This window comes from Mercenaria mercenaria, chromosome 14, assembly GCF_021730395.1.
Source record: "Mercenaria mercenaria strain notata chromosome 14, MADL_Memer_1, whole genome shotgun sequence".
NCBI lineage: Eukaryota > Metazoa > Mollusca > Bivalvia > Venerida > Veneridae > Mercenaria > Mercenaria mercenaria.
This window is the reverse complement of record NC_069374.1, coordinates 8719076-8741897: the sequence shown is the minus strand read 5'-3', so window position 1 is coordinate 8741897 and position 22822 is coordinate 8719076. Positions and strand designations below refer to the sequence as shown.

Sequence of the window (22822 nt, the reverse complement as noted above, 5' to 3'; positions counted from 1 at the left end):
ACGCACGGCACGATTGAAAACCGTTGTTGTGATAGGTAACAAAATCGTGGAGCGATCCTTTTAAAGCAACGCATCCAAGCAACGTGATAGCAGACTTGGTTTGAATGTGTCTGTTTAAGAGAGGTAAAGACATGTGCAACGCACCTAACGTCCACAAGCATAGGAGTAAACGAAATTCTGTTATCCATAAATCTAACATTAAATGGGCGCCATGATCCAAAATAATCAGAAAATATAACAACAATGTAATACAATCTGTGAAAAGGTCCTTTGGAAGCATAGACCAAGCATCATACTAGCAGAGTCGATTGAATTGAATCTGATTATGAGAGGAAATAAAATGTGCAACAACCCTCAGACGCATAGCATCTGCTTAAGTGGATTTCTAATTTATCAAAGTTAATCTAAATGACACAAGAATGTTAAGAAATCGACATAAATTCTGCTTTCAAACTTTACACAAATATGATTTTGGAATCATGCTTAACTGCATTTGAGGGCAATTATTTCGCCTGTTTTGTCATCATACTGTCGTCTTATTGCTATCTTACAGCCGTGTTTTAGAATCACATCATCGTATATTCCGTTTTGCCTTGAGAGAGCATGCGCCAGCCCTAATAAAAATCGAAATTTTATGTAATTTAGGTGATGTTTCTTCGTTGTTCATGTAAGTTCCATAGAAAGGGCATTTGTTTTCAGTTCTCGAACGAATGAAATATTCTCTTTGATGATCTGACGAAAGGGCTGTACGTTGACATTTTACTAGCAGTTCATACTATACAGGGAAGTCAGTCACTCGCTGTCGATACTAATCAAGGATTTATTCATTTTTATGAAATTAAGAAACTTTTACCACACACATAATACTACAAAACTATGGCCTTGTCGCAAGACATGTAGTACATATATTTGATAATCTAAGCTTCCTGTCCGAGTTACTGACCGGACACTTGGCCAGGAAATGTAAGATTTTATGCGATTTTAACTTTGAACGGACACATACGTTTCAGACCGCCTGATTGATTTATATAAAGCTATTTATTTAAACTAACGATGATTTTCATCGACGCGCATTTTCAGAATATCTATCCAAGGAGCTACATCTTTATTACGTTGATTTCATTTATCGAAGTAGTAAGCCTATTATAAGGAGAGAGAGAAATAGATATTTCTCTGTCGTTGAGTCTGGTGAAAATGAAGGAATCATTTGTTTATGCAAAAATAAAATGAAAATTAACTGACGTAAGTTTCGAACCCACACGGCAAAAGATCTGATGAACATAATCAATATATTTTACCACTGAGCTAACTTGTAACTGGTATGACAACAGGAAATATTCACATTTGGACCACTCACAAAAATGTTGAATTCCCTATGCTTCATTTCAATCTATTTATAGTTATGTTTGTAAACATCACGTTATTATTGGGGCATAGCATTTAGTAATATATCATGTCCTATAACAGGTTCACTTTGTGATATGATAACAAACACGTTGGACTTGATAAACAAGCAATTATCAATCAACTTTTTATTATTTTGTGAACGGTGGCTACAATAATTACTTTTAAAAGCAGTAAAACTTTGATGTAGATATTATTTGTGAATTTATTTTTGATATGCTCTAGGAGTTTCTAAGTTGTTGTATGCTAAAGTCAAGTACAAAATACAAAAAGGTTACATAAAAAAGAAAAATGGACTTGCTTGTGATTCTCACTGCGGCGGTTTTAGGATATCTTCGGGTTTCTTCATGTTTAACTAACAATGAGCCTGGACTGTGCTATAACAAGTTTGAGTATGAATACAACGTTTTGCAGAAACTGGTTGAGTTCGAAGAAAAGATTAAACAACAAGACCTGACAAACGCTGAACTAAAACAAGCACTTATAGGTGATTTCAATTTATATATTGACGATTAAATCACATTTAAGAATGATCATTCAACTGATTTTTTGTATACTATGTTGTTTCATTTCATAACCAGATAAAAACAGTTTAAAGAAAAAGCTTTAATTGCGTAAAAGCAGAGTATCGACCTGACTGTTTTCTGTACTTTATATTGCAAATCAAATACTTTGAATACTTTTTACCAAAAGTAAGTAATATGCAGATAATCAATAAATTTAAAACTTTTACTTGTTTTAGATACTAAAGAAACAATAAAAAATTTGGAGAGTAAATTGGTAAGAACTGAGAGGTCTTTCGACGGTTCTACATACACCCGATGGGGAAGGACAGTTTGTCCTACAGGTGCCACCCTGGTCTATGATGGTTTTGCCGCTGGAGGTCATTACACTCACGCGGGATCAGGTTCTAATTACATATGCTTACCTAAAGATCCAGTATGGGGCAATTATAGTGATGGTTTTCAAACGGCTGATAGAATTTATGGTATAGAATATCACACATCCGATTACAGCTATTGGAAAAATTTCCACGGCCAGGATGCTCCGTGTGCAGTTTGCAGGATTCCTCGGAATAATGTTCTGATGGTTCCAGGAAGAAATACATGTGATAAGGATTACAAGTTAGAATACAGTGGGTATCTAATGGGCGGCCACTATAGTCATGCTGGTGCATCAGAATATGTTTGCGTAGACGATCACCCCGAATCATTGGAAGGTGGACACGAAGTCAAATCTGAACAGTTTTTTTTCTTCGTCCAAGCTACATGTGGTGTACTACAATGTCCACCATATGAAAGCACTAGAGAGCTGACTTGTGCAGTGTGTTCTTTTTCCCCACGTCAGGCTAACTAAATGTAATACATGTTGAAGCCGTTGTTTAAAATGTTAAATTGTTTAAAATGCTAAGTTCCTTCATGATATGCATATTTGTTTCTGCTTGTTAGCAAAATGTTTTATATAAATTAGAAATTAATATGTATGAAGAAAATGTAAGTAAGGATGCTGATTCGAACAGAACAGAACAGAACAGAACATAAAAAACGTGAATATCATTTACAGACGAGTGTCGTTTAAATAATGTTACACAATATCATACATACTCAATATAAGCTCTATTGCTCTTATGTTAACCAATCATCAGTCTTGTTATGTAGAACAAACATATTATTGTGATAAATTACTTTTTTACAAATACGTTACATATTACTGATGCAGCATATAAAATTCCTCTATTTGACATTATACTTTAAAAGAATTTGGTAAGCAGTGACCAAGAAACTTGTAACGATGGTTAACGTACTGTAATATAGTTAATCATACTTTCTCTGTTGTAATAGTGATAAATATTAAGGAAATATAATGAATGCTTTCACTGTATTTAGTTTTCTCTGCCCTGACACAATCATATCCCTGTTCGCATTGCATTGAACTATGTCTGTTTTGTCACATGTATTTCCGTAGTCATTTTAGTATCCACAGGTAGTGATATTGCAACTAAAACTGCGTCATTTAACATTTTGAGAGACCAGAAAATAAATAATTTAAAGTCTGCATTGAGGTTTGCGCAGCTCATACAGCTAAAAGTGTTTGCAAATGTCTTAGATGACTGAACATCGGTAGTACAGAAAAAAACTGTTGTTAGATAAAGTGCTAGTTGCAAATGGAAACGATAAAGTTTCTTCATCCGTTGAGTATATAGGACGGTTTTATCATGACATACAATAATAAGTCACATTTCACCCCACTTATGAATTAGTCAATCCACGAAATTTAATCCAAGCGAACATGTTAAATTTCCATTCATTTTATGTTCAAAAGTTGAAATCCAAGAATTTATATCCCTATGGAATTGCCGTTTAGACCAAAACCATGAAATTTCATGTCCACGAAATCAAATGATTTTACAGTATTTTACTTTTGATTTATTTGATTTAAACATATTTTATTCTTTCCTTTTTGTGAAAACGTATACAATGTACATATACAGAAAATATACAAAACATTCTAAGAAAGATAAAAGGGTTGGACCACAAGTTCATATAACATTAGGAGTTCGGTCCGTCCCCTAAGGTATATTTAAAGGAAAAATATCTACTATAGATTGCATTGTATTCTTATGAAAAAGGACAAAATGTAATTGGAAGAGTACGAAGTTAAGCGAAATGAATAACAACAATGTTGGAGAAGAAGTAGAATGACATAAATGTAGAAATTAAAAGAAAGCTAGATAGATGGTAATATAAGAAGAGGGAGAGTCCAGAGTCTTCCAAGGGTCGTAACTTGATGTGTGAGGTACAACTGCGTTAAGTTTATATACTAAAGTAATACGGCAGCAATCAGATATCTTAACGAATACGATTTGTATGTTTGATATATTTTTGTACTTCTAAAAATATTAGTGAATTTTCTTCTTCAGTATAATTTTCATCTCCAAACAAAAGAGTACGCGTATTCAGTGGATGAAAAATACGTGTGGCGTTAAAATATTGTATTCTTTGTAAAGCATAATGTCTACATTTAAAGAGACAATGTTCGGCATCTTCAGTATCGTGACCACAATCACATGCAGCATTGTCTCTCAAATGATTTTTATATAAATCAGCATTTAAATTACTGCATTTATTACGCATTTGAGCATGGTAAACCGAGTACAGCCTTTCGCCAATACAAAAATATGTAGGTACAGATGGAGGTTTTGATTTAAAAAATATGAATTGTAGATAACTCTCTTATATCGGATTCTAAATCGTTCTATAAAGAAGAAGCTGATGGAATAAACGAGTTAGCAAAGATTCGCCTACGACGAGCAACTGTTATATAATCATTCCTGTTTCTTAGAAGATAGGGTACATCATTGGCAACTGTATCTGGAATAAGATTTAATAGATAGTCCGGTAATGTACGATGCTTAGCTTTATACATGGTAAAAAGTTTCTGAATGTTTCGTCTATCGGACAGAGATACCCAACCAATTTAATTAAGAAGACGTTCAATAGAAACAGACCTCGTAAGACCTGTGACAATATGTGCAGCCTCATATTGGAGTTTTTCAAGAGAATGTTTTTCGTAATCTGCACAGCCATCCCAGACTATTGATTTACGTATTCTAGAACAGGTCTCATGTAGAATATATAAATCTGATTTAACGAAATTCTTTTTAGTTTGAACTTTAATGCTCTCATTGACCCTAGAATTTTTGAGGCAGATGAAAGTAAATTATTGATATGATCGTGCCATTTACCATCTGATTTAAAAGTAACTCATAAATGTTTATGACTGTCAACATAATCAAGAAGAACATTATCAAAGCAAAGAGAAGGTTTAACTTCAGATCCAAGAGTAAAAAATACCACTTCTGTTTTGTTCGGATTGAAAGTTACTAACCAACGCTTGGACCATTCAGCTATTTTATTTAAGTCGTCATTTAATGTACTTTCCATAGAAGCAATATCAGAGGTGGAAACTGCGAGAGAACTGTCGTCTGCAAAGAGCCGTGTTACACTAACAAGGTTGTCTGCAATGTCATTGACATAGTTAAAAAATAATAAGGGCCCAAGTACAGAGCCCTGTGGAACACCTGCAGTGACATACTTACAATCAGAATATGAAGAACCTACAAATACCTTTTGACTGCGATTACTTAAATAATCTTGAATCCATTGCAAAATGTGTCCATTAATTCCGTTTTGTTCGAATTTAAAAAGTAATCCATCATACCAGACACGGTCGAAGGCTTTTGAAATGTCACAAAAAACCATACATGTTGGGATTTTATTATCGAAGGAGTAACAGATTTGGTGATAAATGTCTAACAGCTGATATACAGTAGAGTGCCCTGGTAAAAAACCTGACTGCCTTTCGTAAATTAACTTATTAGCAAATAGATGATTGTAAATGTGTTTAAACATAACTCTTACTATAGCCTTACCAACGCAGCTGATTAAAGATATAGGTCTATAGTTTGAAGGACTATTTTTATTACCTTTCTTAAAAAGCGGCATAACTACGGCCGATTTCCAGATTGCGGGATATTTTCTTTCGGATAACGACCTATTAAAGAGAATACACAATGGCTTACAAATTGAGTCTTTACATTCTTTTAACATTCTGTGATTTACTTCATCGGGCCCAGATGATTTATTTAAAACGAGAGAAGATAAGATATCAATAATTTCTTGTTCTTGAATATAAAAATCCTGTAAGACGTTATTAGTTTTTGGGAGAAATTCTGGAAGGTTTGTTCGTGAGTCATCAACTGTAGATATAGATACAAAGTAATCATTTTAAACAATTCCCTTTTTCGGTATATGTCGTATAAGATACATCATTGCCATCGATATCAACATTTAATGGTGGTATAATTTCACAGTTTTTGTTGTCTTTTACTAATTGTTTAACTGTTTTCCAGTACGATCTTGGATTATTATACATACTGTCACTTAATGTAGATTCTAAGTCATTATAGTATTTTTGTTTAGCATGTGTTTTAAGATTGTTTACTTTATTCCGAAGTTGTTTATAAACGTTCCAGTCATTAATTTTACCTGATTTTATAGCTATAGATTTTTGACGGTCTCTTTTACGGGAAGTACGACAAATGAATGAGTCGTACCATGGAAGCCTCATCGATTGTGTTTAAATCAAGAAATGACCAATCAGTTGCAATGATCAAGTCGTTGAGTTTATCGAAATGTGCACGGTTATAATACCATACTATTCTTTTATAAGGAACAGATTGGGGTAACTTAAACTTCATGTAAATAAAAGTGCCAAAATGGTCACTTATATACCTCGGAGTATGAAAAATACCGGAATGTAAAAGTAAATCCGCATCAGAGATGGCAATAGGGTCGATTAATATTGATGAATTAGCTGAAACCCTTGTTAGTTCCGAAATAACATTATACATATTGTTTAATAAGAGGACGTCTCAAAATGTATGATTACTGGAGTTAAGCTGGTCTTCATTAATGTCCCCTACTAACAGAATTTTACCACATTTTTGAAAAGCATTTTCACGACACATATTTAGCCTGTCCCAAAATTTAACACCTGTGTTTGGTGGTCTATATATATTTGCAATTAAGTATTTTTCATTTCGGCATTTTATTTCAATCCAAAGAGATTCCGGTAAGTTATTTTCTATCTCAATTAATCTTTTAGATATTAAATGATCCTTAACGTATATTAAAAGTCCACCCGAGTGACATGTATTATCTTGACGATGAATTTCACAGAAACTTAACATTTTCAATATGCCATTACTGATTGAGTTATCCAAATGAGTTTCTGTGAAACAGACGACATCAAAGTCCAACCAGTTATCGCGTATATACTCTAATTTATTTCGAATGCTTCTGATATTTTGATGAAAAACAGAAAGAGCGCTTTCAACCAAGTCAGTTGGCCCGGGATTTAACTCGACATCACCAGATAACATTAAAAGTTTTATTAAGAGGAAACACAATTGTAGATTCGTTGATTGGAATAACATGTCCGATTTATCGAACACACTGAAAACAATTTCTTTTTTCACAAGATTACCAGCATATAATGAAACTAGTATCCCAGTATGAAGATTTATAAAACTCGAATAGATAAAACGGATCACTTTTCGTATTATAGATACATAAATTGACAAATAAATTATAACTTTCAGTAATGTTTCTAGAGGATAACGGTAAAAATGATCTGTTTTAAAGAACCTTTGAATGCCGTTATAGAATAAACCTATTGTCGCATGGTATGCACTTAAATCATTCACTATCCATGAGGGTATAGACATAATAAGTACATAATTGGTTTGTTGGCGACAGGTAGGTTATCAAAACAAAATAACGTTACCCCTGAAATGCTACACCCAAGAAGCCTGGACTAGTAAGACTTTTATCTTTCAATGAAAAGGAAAACTTTATTGAACTTGAATATCCTGGGTCAAATGCACATATTTAAATTAATAAAAGTCTTCGAAAATATTGAATACGATGCTTTATGATAAAATACAATTTGAAACAGACAAAGAAAATGATATAGAAAAGAGAACTAACTCTGAAATAATATTTTCAGGACACCAATTGACAAGAATCAGCTGCATTTCATGTCTTTATGTCTTTTGATGATACATATATAATAAAAAATATTGTGTTTTTTTTTTCAGAATATGTTCAACAAAAAAAATTGAATTTAATATTTTATGATAAGTGTAAAATCACAAGATCAAAACTTTTTACATCATGAAATGGAAAACAAAATGCATTTCATTAAATGCTGCACTTACGTATTCACTGCCAAAGACATGGAAATATTTAGGCGACTCATCCTGAAAATGACATTTAATACACTAAACACAACATTTTATTTATTTTTTACAAAAGTACACCCACAGTGACATCTCAACAAAACCTAGCCCTAATTGATAGCTCGGTGACCACCCAAGTAAAACATCAGTGTTCAATAGTCTGTCAACCTAAAAAAGAAGTTCTACACAGTGAGTGAGATTGAAAAATATCTCACGAATAATTTTCAGTATTTCACCAGATAGCATAAAATAAATATTTATAAGTTTTATTCACATTTGATGAAAAAAATAGTTTAGACGTTAACTTTTGTATAGTTTAAAATTGCTTTTTGCTAGTATATTACATCAAGACAATAAAGCTGCTGCCTTGAAACAGAAAGAAGAGAAAGCTTAAATTGTGGTATTTTCCGTAGCTTTATTCTCTAATATTCCAAATGGTACATTATTCTACCAACAGTAAATACGTTTAACCAGATGTATCTCGAGATAAGCTTAATTCATTTCTATTTTACTGTAACGAAAACTTCACCCTTGAGGTATATTCTAATTACACGAGTTCATTTGTCCATGCTACACTTGTTTTGGATAAGATCTTTCCATGCCCAGTGGACGGACGAAGGAATAATGAAGTTTCATCATATGATCTCATGATAGTAGCAATATTTTTAACTAATGAGAACTGACCCCATTTTTTATATGTGGCAATTTGTCACTGTACTGGCTGGCGCGATAAAATGAACACTAAATCACAGTTTTAGGCAACATTTTACCGAAGTAAAAATAATATATGCACCCGAATATGAATGATGTATTGAATGTTACTGTGCATGTTAAAAACAGAAATAATCGAGGAACAATAGCATGAGAAAGAAAACTGACGCTTTATCGTTTATTAAAATCACGTTGAGAATGAACATGTTCAAAGCTGTTTATTGTCAGAACTAAATATATATTGTAAAAAAATCTCTAACAGCTCGTAAACAGTCTGTAAACGCCTTTTCAAGTGTAAATAAATTGTAATGTGTATCTGGTGAATATGATTTGTTTTTCTATTGTGTGTCATGGGAATTTGTTTACATATATCATGTTCGTGATAATACTTACTTTTTCCTTTCTTTCAAAATGATTTTTTTTTATAATTTTAAATTAGTTCAGGCTCAGTTGATATATATTGAGATATCAGAAGGCATCTTATGGATAAAAGCCTTGAACCGTTATTGATATAGTTAATACAAGCATGATAACATCTCTCTTTGTAACTCTTGACAGTAGACGGCAATGGCAGCTGTTATGGACTGAGAGTTTCCATGTGTTTTTGTATTTCAGTTGACATGGAGTTTAGAATACTTCTTCCGTCCTTTCCTAAAGGGAACTAAATAATGAACAAACCAGTTATCAATTTTATCCTTATTTCTATGTCAATATCTATGAAATATAACATTCCGCTAGATCATTTGAAAAAGTAGATTGCAATCAAGCAAAATAGATGCAGACGCAGTTTTGTTGAGTCAGTTCAACCCTCTAAACCCGGCTCAGGAGATATCCGTCAGGATTTCTGCTTAATTTGGGGGTTTTGTATAACAGTTAAGATGTTAAGATTGAAGTCATTAAGTCAATACGTATAATACATTTTACTTTAAATTATCAGGGACCACGGTAAAACATAGAACCTCACAAGCGACTGTTAATAGTGTTTTAGAATTTAGAATGGATGTTTATAGTGTATTCGCTTAGAGCCATATTTTGGGTCCCGTGCGATTGGAAAAAAGATTAATGGCGACATATACCAATCTGTTCCGTAATGTCTGAAGTTCATTCTAAGCCATGTCGCCAGTTTGAATTCTGCGACTGGACCGAATTATGACGTCATCAAAATGGCGGCCATTTAAAAAAAAATATATATATCATCATCTTCAAATGATTGATAGAGTTGTTTGTTTTTGGTGCTGAAAGTGAAGTTTTTTGTAGTTTACATCATACACATACATAATTGTTTAGTATTATGTAAGGAACGTCATTTATACAATATTAAAGATATATTATGCCCAAATTTCATATTTGAACATATGAACAATTATCGCATATCATTTATGGTATTATAAAAAAACCATATTTGTGGTATGAAAGGTAGTGTGTAAGGTTTAAATACATGCACTACATACTTATTAATGTGTAAGTAAACACAGAATGAATATATTAGGCTACCAAAATTCTCGAAGTTTGTTTGAAACAAATGGTTGTTACTTTTTTATTTAATTGTGGTTGCAGTATACACGGCTAGTTTATATATTTAGCCAAGGTAAAGATGTTTAATAAGGATTTTATAGATTTAGATCAATATGCAACGAAATATTTAATATGTAAAAGGTGAGCATAGTACATTTTTAAAGGGACGTGAAATAAAGAAAAAGCTTTGTTGAAGTAATTTCTACGCTGCATTATAATTAAAATTAATGTAAATCAAAAAGAGAAACCTGTTGATAATTATCTGATAGTAATAATCTTACATAATTGAAAACAGTAATAATAGGTTAGAGAAACTTATAACCAAACGTACAGTCACCTCGCAGGAACTTGTACTCACGACCCTTCAAAAATGTATATTAATATACTGTTATATAACTCTACATGTATCTTTCTGAATGAGTGAACTCTTTTCTTTCTAGTGACCTCTTGTCATGCTATTTAACACAGCTGGACAAAACTATAGAATAAAAGATTAATTTATCTTTCACATTTAGAAGTTACTTTCTGCTTTTCGATATACATACATATATCTTCGCTATTGACCCTTTCAAATTGATGTGTCGTCGCAAAACCCTTTTACCATGAAATATCACTTCAGTAAAATATACACAGAAAAACTGACATGATGTCTGTGGAGCATTTGCAATAATTTCAGAAATGTTTAAGCCGCTGTATGAAACACATCAATAAATTTGCTTTTAAAATTTTCTTGACAATGTTTTAACATAATGTTAACATATGTTCGTTAATATCTTCTCTGTATTGTTTTAAATATTATTGTTTTATAATATTATCTGTAAATATGTATCAAAATGTCTGGTCACAACAACATTAAGCTTCAGTAGCACAACTTTGCACGCTATGGAAACTATGTACGGGTAAATTAAACACACGGTGGTAAAATGTGCCCTAGCGCTTATACAACATTTTTTTCTACCATTCGAGAATGCATTTAATATGATGATCGCGATTTCTCTGACATAGACCGACTTTGCATCTTGCTAAAGAGATTGTGATAGAGCCGCGTCAGTAGGGACACAATTGATTGCGCTAAAATCAGATACGAATACGAAACGATTATTGTTGCTAAAGCAATAGACAAATGTGACTGAAAATAAACAAACGCCCTAGTAGTAACTAGAATTGTTATAATGACTCTTTTAGCAAACAAGAGCACCGCAATGCGGAGCAATATACGCCCGATGTATGACATGTGACCCCTAAGTGTGACCTTGACCTTGAAGTAAGCCATCCGAAACATGCACTCAGCATATTGTCTCGATATGGTGAACATTTGTGCCAAGTGTCTTTAAAATCCTTCAAGCAGTTAAAGAGTTACAGAGCGGACACGAAACAAAGAGTCATATTTGTGAAGATTTGTGTTAAGTTTCTTCGAAATCCTTCAAGGGGTTCAAGAGTTACAGAGCGGACACGGAATTGCTCACGGACAGGCGGATACCGGCGTCAAAATATAAAACGCCCCCTTCGGGCGTAGAGAAAGCTTGTTTGTTTTCTGTCAAGACAGGCAATCGCAAATATTAGTTGTCGAAAGAGGCCAATGCTCTGTGGATGAAAAATTACACACGGCAATCAAAAACTCTTACAATATTTCAAATACGTCTATAAATTCGGCAATAAGCACAAAGTATGCTAAGCTATTCTCGATGAAACGAATACATATCAATTCAGTTTTTGGACTGAAAGGTTAATATACAAGAGCTTTCCTCTACGGCTAAATTCTTTAGAGAACAATGATACTTATCCACCAGGCTGGTACTTACAGGACCAGTAACAGTTACTGCTGATAATCAAGATCTTATTTGAAAGTCCATATCTATTTCATTGCATGTTATCTACGTTGGTTGATTCTGCGTCCTTCCGCGGAAAGCAAGAATGACACTTTAAACATGTCAAGGACATTCACGTTCCAAACTCGTCACAGAATTTTATGTGCTCGGCCCTTACATATACGCTTACATGCGCAAACCTACTGCAACTTTTCTTGGTTATAACTAATAACATTTACAGGTTGCAGCCGGTAAATTATACATTAAACATCAAGAAGTATAGAACTAAAATACTGCTTAAACGGGTTAATATATAATTATGTAAACTACTCTTAGCCCATTAGACTCAGATAGTGAATAATAATAATAATATAACACGACCGTTCTCTTATTATGTTGTCTATATTCTATGAAACTTTGTGAATGGTCGCCATATGTTCTTTGCTGTTGACAATTGTGATTTCAAGAAAGACACTTTTGATAGCTACAACTCTGTCTTAGAACTGTTATGAAATTCTCCAAAAATGTTATTATATGTTGTGCCAGCCCTTGACAATCGATAAAATTATTAAAGAACTTTCGGGAGTTCTCAGAATGTCAGACGATGGCAAATGTTTCATCACCCAATCGTGGTACGCACCATGAAAAGTTTCCTTCTCAGAAACTGGGCTAAAATGACCGACATATTCTAAAATGAAGGTAACAATCCAAACTATGGACTATGGAAAGTTTATTGTTTAAAGACTCCATTATTGTTCAATAAAGTTTTGAGATCCTATGGAAACTATTAATCATACTTTTTGAAAGGCTTCTATCAAAATAAATCATATCCATCGGGAAAGAAACGTTAGAAGAAAGGTAGGAATTCTCATCATTGCATTTGATTAAGTGCGAATGTTAAAAGTCATTGTTAAGATCAACACAATACGGATGGTGGGTCAGCAAATTGGTACAATGTTCATGTGTAACAGAGACATAAAGCACACATAAACAGCTACAGCATTATTGAAATATGATGATGTTCGTATATTTTGATGGTATAGCACATACCAAACAAATATATTCAACAGGAAAATAATCTGTTGAAATAAAGTGGGTGGGGTACGATATATTTTTATTATTTCACATTATTTAATTGTTTATATACTTCAATATTGTTATTGCATTGACAACAAATATTCTAGGATGGAAAACCAGAGATAATAATATAAAGATTTGCTGTGTAACATAAATAAATAATGAATTACGCAAAGTTATATTTACAAGAATGTTTCTCATTGCAGAGCTGGTGCAGCCGTTCTGCGCATGCGCAGAATTATTATCAAATGGAACGCACGGCAAAAATACTCATTTTTTTTGCATGTCCGCACGCATTTAGTGTATAATGTGCATAATATACTGACTAAAGGTTAGGGTTAGAATCACCATGGTTACAAAATATATACATTTAAGGTATTTTTGTTCAAATTTAGTTAATCTGGTATATACCGGAGTCTATAATATATCACGGGCGCACCAACTCTGTATTTAGTCACAGCCTATTTACAAACTTGGCCGCCATTTTGATGACGTCATAGATCGGTCCAGTCGCGGAATTCGGACTGGCGACATGTCTTTTTGTGGCATTCAGACATGGTCTAACAGTTTGGTATATGTCGCCATTAATCTTTTTTCCGATCGCACGGGATCCCCGTTCTGAATACACTATTTAATAATGCACAGTCTCTACCGTTGTTTCATGCTCGGTGAACCGTCAATCGTATGTTCTCGGAATTAGTCACAAGTATTTATGTCGTACAATGTCGAGTGTAGTGGATCTGTAAATAGAACGTCCAACTAAACTAACTCACAATTAAACTATATAAAGTAATTCATTGTGCCTTGGAGAGATGACTTTGAATGTTTTAAAGAATATTGCCGTGAAACTAATCTTTTGTTTCACTCAATTTCTTTTGCATATGCGAAATAGCACTTGCTTGAAAATTCAAAAACGCAAAATATAAAAGATATAAACCGCTAAAGTGGGCCAACTTTCGACTTACAGTTTTGATGTGACGCAAATGCTAAACGATAAAATCCCCTTCAGATTGAAATTGAAAACAAGCATGCTTCGTTACCCAAACAATTACAATGCTTCCAACGTAAAATGCTGGCGGCCAGTGTGTCTTCTATATTCCAATATTCTTTTGTTGTTAAAGCCTGTATGCACAATGCAAGTTTTTTTAATAGAATTCTATATCTCAATTTTATATTCAAGGACATATTGGACTATGCTTTAAATACTTCTCCATAGTATGATATGATAGTGAAAATATCTCCGTGATACTTGACTTCCAGTTTAATATATTTTGTTTGACTAATTCCTGTTATGAATTATTGTTTGTCATTTCAATACTTGTTTTACCTCTTTCAATGACAATGAGATATTGATAAAAATCAATCTAGAAATATGTAAATATAATGTTGGAAATTTTGATTTTGATCACGAGAAATGGACATTGTGTGCAAACATATACAAAAGCTAACCTTGTATTCTGTACCCGACTGCCTTCTGTTGCCTTTACGTATGTTAGGGTTTCACCTGGCGTGGAAAACTTTTATTTACACTGTCTTGTGACTTTGGAACATGGTGGGGGTAAGAGTGAGGTAAGGTGCACCATAAACCGGATTAAACTCCCCAGTGGTGGTTTTGCCACTGACCGTTCCAAGGCGGTGCCCAACTGTGTTCCTGTATTTGTTTGCTTTGTCCTTGTGTGTGTGTGTGTGTGTGTGTGTGTGTGTGTACTGACCGTTTCAAGGCGGTGCCCAACTGTGTTCCTGTATTTGTTTGCTTTGTCCTTGTGTGTGTGTGTGTGTGTGTGTGTGTGTGTGTGTGTGTGTGGTGCGTGTGTAGATCGTGTGTGCCTTTGGGGAAGCTGCGGTTTTGGAATGTGGCTTTCCCTGTTGGATATTCTTCCTTGTTTTTCTGTGTACTGCTGAACATGAACGAATAATTTTAATTTGCTGCCAAGTAAAGTTATGATCCGAAGTTCAGTTGCAAGTCGAATACACATTCTCACCAAGCAAACCTAATTAAAATTTATATAAGCGATACTGCCGATTATAAGAAAAAATAGATAACCATATAGATAACCATTACCTCGACAATTTCATTCAATAACATTCAATTCATAACCTATAATCCTGGACAAAATGCTATAGATGAGTCATCTTGCGTTAAATTACGTATTGTGGTCATTGCAAATACAGTTGTCATACTCGATTCATTAGTGACACGGTCTCACGTACCTAGGAAACGCTCGTTTTATTAAATTCATTGCACAGATATGCCTTTTAGTAGTTCTTCTTAAAAAAATGGCCTCGTTTTTTTTAAAAAAAAAAAAAAAAAAAAAAAAAAAAAAAAAACAGAAATAGAAAACCTCATTATATTCCTAGATTTTGCTAGTCATTTCGTATGAAGGTAGCATAAATATCAATATGACCCTACTTTTGTCTTAAAGTTTACCTCTGTTTCATCTAATGCCACATAGTAAATTCTTAGCTATTGAATTTCTGTGTACCATTTGGTTTTGTAGTTCTGCCGTGTTGATTGTATAAGTTTTATCAAATGTCCCGTAATATATGTGTGAACCACTTGTTGTAAGAAAGTAAAATGCAAATGAAAGAGATCTTATCTGATGAAGACGGTGATGAACTTTTATAATTATTTGTGACACTTGCAAAAAATTTAAAGATTTAAAATGTATCGACATGTTCCAATGTAACATTCCTTAAACAAATATGTCGAGGGTAAACATATGCACACAAGAAAAAATGAAGGTTAACCAATTGACAACAAGAACGAAACATTCGCACGAAGGAAAACAGTTGAATACTGCCTTGAAACGTTCAGTTGCAAATTTTATTAACCTTTGTCAAAAGTTTAATCGGACACCAAATATTCCTTTAATCTGATGTCATTGTACGGTCAATGCATTTTAACGACTAAAATGATATAACACAACTTTTTCATATACGTATTTCTACTACTTAATATTTGTTTGTTTATAATCTCATTTATCACTATTGTCCAGTAGGGATTCAGAACGTTTTACCAATCTAACACGAAACTAATCACAAGACGTACTTAAAATCCCATACATTTTGATTTGACACTAATGACATCATATTCATCTCCAAAGCGGAGATTCATTTTTCTTCTCATGAATAATGAGATACTGAACAAAAAATGTTTTCAAGAGCTTCCCAGAGCTAATAGAAAAAACAAAGTCTAAGTTTATATGAAATTTAAATTAGTACTCTTCATATACAACATTTCTCATTTTAAAGGAGTCACAAAACAATAAATTGCCAATTGGGTTTTTGTAATTTGTTACATGTCGAAGTTAGGATTGTTAATGCATAGTTATCTTCTTTTGGAGAACACTATCGTTTATCAATATGTTTACTGTGCACAAAGAAAATCTGTAGAACCCAACAATTATTGTTTAAAAAGTGCTGGTATCGGGAAATACGCACGAGTTCACCAGAGGCGATGTTGCGCGCTGTAAGGAGGGCAATGGTTGTCCATGAGAGTATATTTGCCAGTGCCAAGCTTATACTCATTTGTTGTGCATCATTTATGACAATTATTTATCATGTAGATCTACATTGAAAAATACATTTAGCTGGATAAAACTAGAACAGTTACAACTGATTCTATTGAGTATTTTAACATAATGACACTCAGAAATGGTGTCACTAACATGATATGAAAAGTACATGTAGGAATGGAAAATAGCGACGTTTCTGGCTGTATTATAATTTCATGGAGTTTAAAATGAGTATGTTAATAGAAAATATGACGCAAAAAAAAGAAAACTAGAAGTAACTGTGACAACAAGTTACCCGACTAAGATATTTGCACATTGTCTGACTATTTCGACGCCAGCTATTTTAGAAAGGTATGCTATTGATGGTGCATAATAACAATTATTGCTAACTATGGAGTAATATCCACTAAGTCTTAATGCATTAATACCGAAAACTTAATTGATGAATAAGATTTTGTACATTTATTCTATATAAGAGAGCTCGGTATATTACGTAAATCTACTTTGCCATTATACATCACATTGCATCGGCAAAGCGATTGTGTTTGTTTATTCTTCTATGATTTTTGACACCTGCACTATTTAGAGCATTGGAACTTTCTAGGAATAGCATGGTAGCTTCTAAAGGCAGGAGAACAGGCCGAATCACAAAAGATCTTGATACTTCAAACATGTAGATATAGCAAACGAATCAAACGATTCGAAGTTATCTATCCTGTCTATTTGTCATGAAGGCTTTAAAATAGTTTATTAGTACGTTAATCTTCATAGAGGTTCTTATTTAACAATACCGCACATTTCCAATATTTTGCTAATTTTTGACCTGGTTCACGTGCACCGCCATATGAAAACATCTTTGGGACTCTCTAAACTAAGTTCAAGTACTATGTTTTAGTACTTATAACATGTGTAAATGTTGAGTTCCATTTAACTTGGGGATTGAGGGCATGGGCGGTAGCTTATATTTCCACTACTGTCCATGACCAGGCTCAGTCAAACCTAGCCTTCAACATTTTCGTTTTTGTTTGGTAACCTGTGGCTTTCCACTTTCTATTTTGATATGAATCCAATTTGAATGTTTGTGCGGATATGCAGATAAAGTCAGAGGAAAACTGCTTGAACGATAGTTATATGCGGTAAAATAATTTTAGTAATTTGATTATATTTTGTCGTCAGCGTTCGAAACCGTTTATTCATATGAAAATGCATGATATAAATGATTGGATAATTATGAACTATTATTTCATGTTTTTCGGTGGTTTATCGAAATGTAACGGTGAATTATATCCTGATAAACTCACTGGCCACTCAGTGAAAATTATCAAATCTGATACCCGGATTAACGTCAAAAAGTTTACCGAGCGTACTGAAAGCCGGAAACAATATGACGATGACGTCGTTAAAATGACGTCATCTTTGCGATGCTTCCTGATAGTTTCCCGCAAATTTCGACATTTTATTGAAATAAACACAACAAAAGTTGAGTTTTAGACATAAAATAAACAGAAAAATTGTTGGTATCGATGTAATATCACGGTAATTTCACTCGTGAACACCAAAAGTAGTTATTTTCACTCGTGGCTGCGCCACTCGTGAAAATATCACTTTTGGTGCCCACTCGGTGAAATTATAACGTGATATTACACCGAAACCAACAATTATCTTCTATTTAACAGGTTGGTAAATTGATAGTAGACATATTGTATAGATTGGATTCATCAGTCATTGCAATCATATAGAAACACTTCCTAGGGAAAGGAATGCATATTAAGCAAATTGATTATAATTATAAATTTAGCTTATTGCTTTAAATATAGTTGAAAATACACGCCTTCCAAAGAAATAATACTACAAACGATGTACATTTGTTATTGAAGTTTCTACACACGAATAAGCACATGCAGCTTCTTTCGTTTATGTAGAAGCATTGAAGCAGTCGACTACTCTGAAATGCACACATAATAACTGAATGTGTTTCTTCTTCTTCGTATAACAATATTTGTATACAGTTTACTTTCGACTGGCATACCTATGTCTTTGCATGGACTATACCACTAATGCCACGGTAATGTTGCTTTAATAAGTATGTAAGCTGTTATTTGTCGTTGTGTTTTGACTTTCAATTTACAACTTTTTACTCATAGGACTTTGACAAAATGACATACAACCTTAGCAACACCATTTATTAATGCTCAGCTTTTTTCATACTAATTACAACATTATTATATGAGCGTTTGTATAATTAAGCAAATTCAATTTTGCACTTCAAGTGTTCATGCGGCCGTGTCATTTCATTTACTTACTCAGATCAAAGTAATGAATAAAGAGAAACAAGAAAGGAACCAAGATCTTGTGGTGATACAAGTTGTGTGCAAGTTTGGTTAAGATCAAATCATAAATGAAGCTGCTATTGTGCAAACAAGGTCAAAATAGCTTTTTTTGGCCCTTTCAGGGGCCATAACTCTGGAACCCATTACAGGATCTGGCCAGTTCAAGAAAGGATCCGAGATCTTATGGTGACACAAGTTTTGTGCGAGTTTGATTGAAGTCAAATCATAAATGAAGCTGCTATTGTGCAGACAAGGTCAAAATAGCTAATTTTGACCCTTTCAGGGGACATAACTCTGGAACACATAATGGAATCTGGCCAGTTCAAGAAAGGAACCAAGATCTTATGATGATACAAGTTGTGTGCCAGTTTAGTAAAAATCAAATCATAAATAAAGCTGCTATTGTGCAGACAAGGTCAAAATAGCTAATTTTGGCCCTTTCAGGGGCCATAACTCTTGAACCCATAATGGGATCCGGCCAGTTCAATAAAGGAACCGAGATCTTATGGTGATACAAGTTGTGTGCAAGTTTGGTTAAAATAAAATCATAAATGAAACCACTATCGTGCAGACACAAATTGTTGACGCACGCACGGACGGACGGACGCACGGACTGATGATGGACGAAGGGTGATCACAAAAGCTCACCTTGTCACTATGTAACAGGTGAGCTAAAAATACAATCGCTTGTCTGAATAAAAGAAAACTGTTGTATTTTCCTACAGAAAAATAAGTCACCTTTAAACGTACCATTCAAAATGTACTTCTCAAGTTATATATTAATGCAAACGGTAATTTCTAATTGCATTAGATGTCCTTTTATGATGAATTATGACAATCGACTTAATGATTATCAATAATAAAATCTGTAAAAAGACATTGGTATTAATCGGAATTTCAGTGACACAAGTAATTTGATGCATTGTATGTGATAATTATCGTGTCCACTCTACTGGCTGTCCTCTAAATTAAAAGGCTATAAAGACTCATTGGCGCTACAGCGTCTCATTGAGATTTTCCTGCAAAAACAGAACTATATGACCTGTTAAAATTAATCATTGGCGATCTCGATTTTCTTTTAGACCTGATTGTTTTTCAGCATTACTGATTAATGTTTCATCTCCATCAATGAATTACAGGCATTTTCGAGTCTGTCTTCCGACATATTGCGACTGTGATTTCTCTGTGGATTTCGTGCCTCAATGGACTAGCGCCTATAGTTTTTTCTAAAATCCCAGAGCCGCGTGTCATTACCAGGAACTAGATAAAATGCCACTTTTAGATCAAACAATGTATTTTCTAATGTACAAATGGGTAGATGGCGTTATCAAAATCTTTCAGAAGATATTAATTTGCTGCCCAAAAGATCAGTTTTCCCATGAAGGGATTTCATTGATTGTTTCTAATATTCGCATTTATGCTAGTGTACATACATGTATTGACGTAAGATTCGATGCAAACACTATGCAATGCGCAACTAATCTGTCGATAACGTTCAGTCAGAATCACCTCATCTAGGTATTCCCTCTTATAATTAAACATGGAACCATTTTTAATGTTGTTGGTTGCTTTGTTAAACTGCGAATTCAATTTGAATTGAATAATGATGTTCAAGATGCTCGTAACTGACATAATGTAACGAACACTTCTATGTTCAGTTTGCTTATGTAGAAGTTTAATACTGCAAATATCAAGTTCAATACAATGAAAGACTTGATAAAGTATCAACAGTTTTTTGCACAATTTAGATATTTTTAATAAAGGCGGAAAATAAACATCAATTGACTTTAAGTTCAAGATGGCTTTATATCAAACGTACAAAACAATGACATTGTATCAGTCGTGTATGATACTGCACGCACATTCTTTTTACATCGCGGAAAAAGGAATAGTACAGAAATATCAATATTAGCTACCTGTCATTGTATAATACAGTAACTATTTACTATTATATTTACAAATTAAGGATAGATTTTGTCTCAGCTGGGGAAAAAGAGCAGACGGCACACGTCAGTTCTCTTGTGTCAACATAAGGAGGACATTTCAGTCCACCACATGCAGCCTGGACATAATAAAAATATTTTTCATCTCTAACATCCCGTCCAGCTTCCAGTGTTTCAGGGTGGTCATCAACGCAGACATATTCCGACGCACCAGCATGACTATAATGTCCACCCATTAGGTATCCACTGTATTCTAAAATGTAATCTTTGTGGCATTTGTTTCTCCCCGGAATCATCAGAACATTATTGCGTGGAATCCTGCAAACTGCACATGGTACATCCTGATAATTCAGATTTTTTGAGTATGGGTAATCGGCCGTGTAATATTCAGTACCGTAAATTCTATCAGCCGTTTGAAAACCGCCTATATACCGACCCCATGTTGGGTCCTTAGGTAAGCATAAGTAATTGACACCGGATCCCGTGTGCGTGTAGTGGCCTCCAGCGACGTAGCCATCGTAGACAAGTGTAGCGCCTGTAGGACAAACTGTTCGTCCCCATCGGGTATATGTAGAACCATCGAAAGACCGTTCAGCCCTAACCAATTTACTCTTCAACTCGTTAATGGTCTCACTGGCACCTAAGAAAAAGTAAGAAACATTTAAATACTATATATTTCAATATCTGTAATAGCAAACATAAAGCATTTATATCAGTTTATCATTTTAAAATGGCTTTGGTGCGTAATATATTTTACAATGTAGTAAAATAACTGAGATGAAATAAATGTTCCATGTGAAATACATATATAATCGAAATAACGAGATGAAAATACTCTATTTTGATCATTTTTATCAACAAAAGTAAGGCAACAGTGAAGAATCTTTCTCTTAAAATGAATGTAGACAATATCGCTAAATACAATAAAAGGCTGCCATCAAAAATGAATAATAGGTACACTGTTGTTTTAAAAGTATTCAACTTACTATTAAGTTCCTGCTTTAGTTCACTATTTGTCATGTTTATTTCTTTCATCTTTTCTTCAAGGACAACTAGTTTCTGCAAAACGTTATATTCGTATTCAAACTTGTTGTAGCACGCTTTTGGCTCACTACTAGGTAAACATGAAGAACGTCGAATATATCCAAGAAATAAAACGAGCATAAATTTGAAAGACAACATCTTGTAGGACAATATTTATCCTGTTGCAGACATTAGCTACCTCACCAAAATTCTAGAGAAAGTTTTAACTTTCAAAACAATATGCGTATCAAAGTTTACTATTATTGTAAGCACTTTGAAAGCACTTTCATACACTGTGTTTTATGTTCAACAGCAACAAAATAATGTTCAGTATCATGACTTTTTTTCCTGGTATATGTAACTGTACATGGGCAATCATTTGTTGAATGCTCTATATTATGATGAAATGTGGGAAAAAACCTTGTGAAAATTTGTATGAGAATATGCCTTTAGAACACGTTCTCGCAACAATACAGAAGCTAAATTTATTCATTAATATATGAATAAATTATGACAAACATCATGTAAAATAATACATATTCGTTAAAGTGGTCCATGCAACACTCGTTTTAAAAACCATTCTGCCCCTACCAAACGGCCAGACACCAGGATGTTTTATATCATTTAATGATACATTTTAGTACTTAAGAGAACTGCTAACAGTAAGTATGAGTCTGGTTTGTCACTGACCACT

At 33.6% G+C, this 22822-nt stretch overlaps 2 protein-coding genes across 2 annotated transcripts; one reads left to right on the top strand and one right to left on the bottom strand.

Moving 5' to 3' along the window:
* The first annotated feature begins 1485 nt into the window (after positions 1–1485).
* LOC123527973 (short-chain collagen C4-like) lies at positions 1486–3280 on the top strand. Its single transcript, XM_045307713.2, has 2 exons — positions 1486–1891; positions 2147–3280. The coding sequence occupies exons 1-2, from the start codon at positions 1696–1698 to the stop codon at positions 2758–2760; spliced, it is 810 nt and encodes a 269-aa protein (XP_045163648.1). The 5' UTR covers positions 1486–1695; the 3' UTR covers positions 2761–3280.
* Positions 3281–21023: 17743 nt separating this feature from the next.
* LOC128548250 (short-chain collagen C4-like) lies at positions 21024–22424 on the bottom strand. The gene is made up of 2 exons (XM_053522735.1): positions 22092–22424; positions 21024–21745 (listed from the first exon to the last, which is right to left on the bottom strand). Exons 1-2 carry the CDS (start codon positions 22285–22287, stop codon positions 21117–21119), a joined length of 825 nt encoding a protein of 274 aa, XP_053378710.1. The 5' UTR covers positions 22288–22424; the 3' UTR covers positions 21024–21116.
* Between the last annotated feature and the right edge of the window lie 398 nt (positions 22425–22822).

Bases quoted from the DNA above. Each gene is read 5' to 3' on its own strand.
- LOC128548250 (XM_053522735.1), bottom strand. From the start codon at position 22,287: ATGTTGTCTTTCAAATTTATGCTCGTTTTATTTCTTGGATATATTCGA. The intron at 21,746-22,091 runs GTAAGTTGAATA...ACTTTTTCTTAG, and splicing joins ACTAAAGCAGGAACTTAATA to GTGCCAGTGAGACCATTAAC.
- LOC123527973 (XM_045307713.2), top strand. From the start codon at position 1,696: ATGGACTTGCTTGTGATTCTCACTGCGGCGGTTTTAGGATATCTTCGG. The intron at 1,892-2,146 runs GTGATTTCAATT...TACTTGTTTTAG, and splicing joins ACTAAAACAAGCACTTATAG to ATACTAAAGAAACAATAAAA.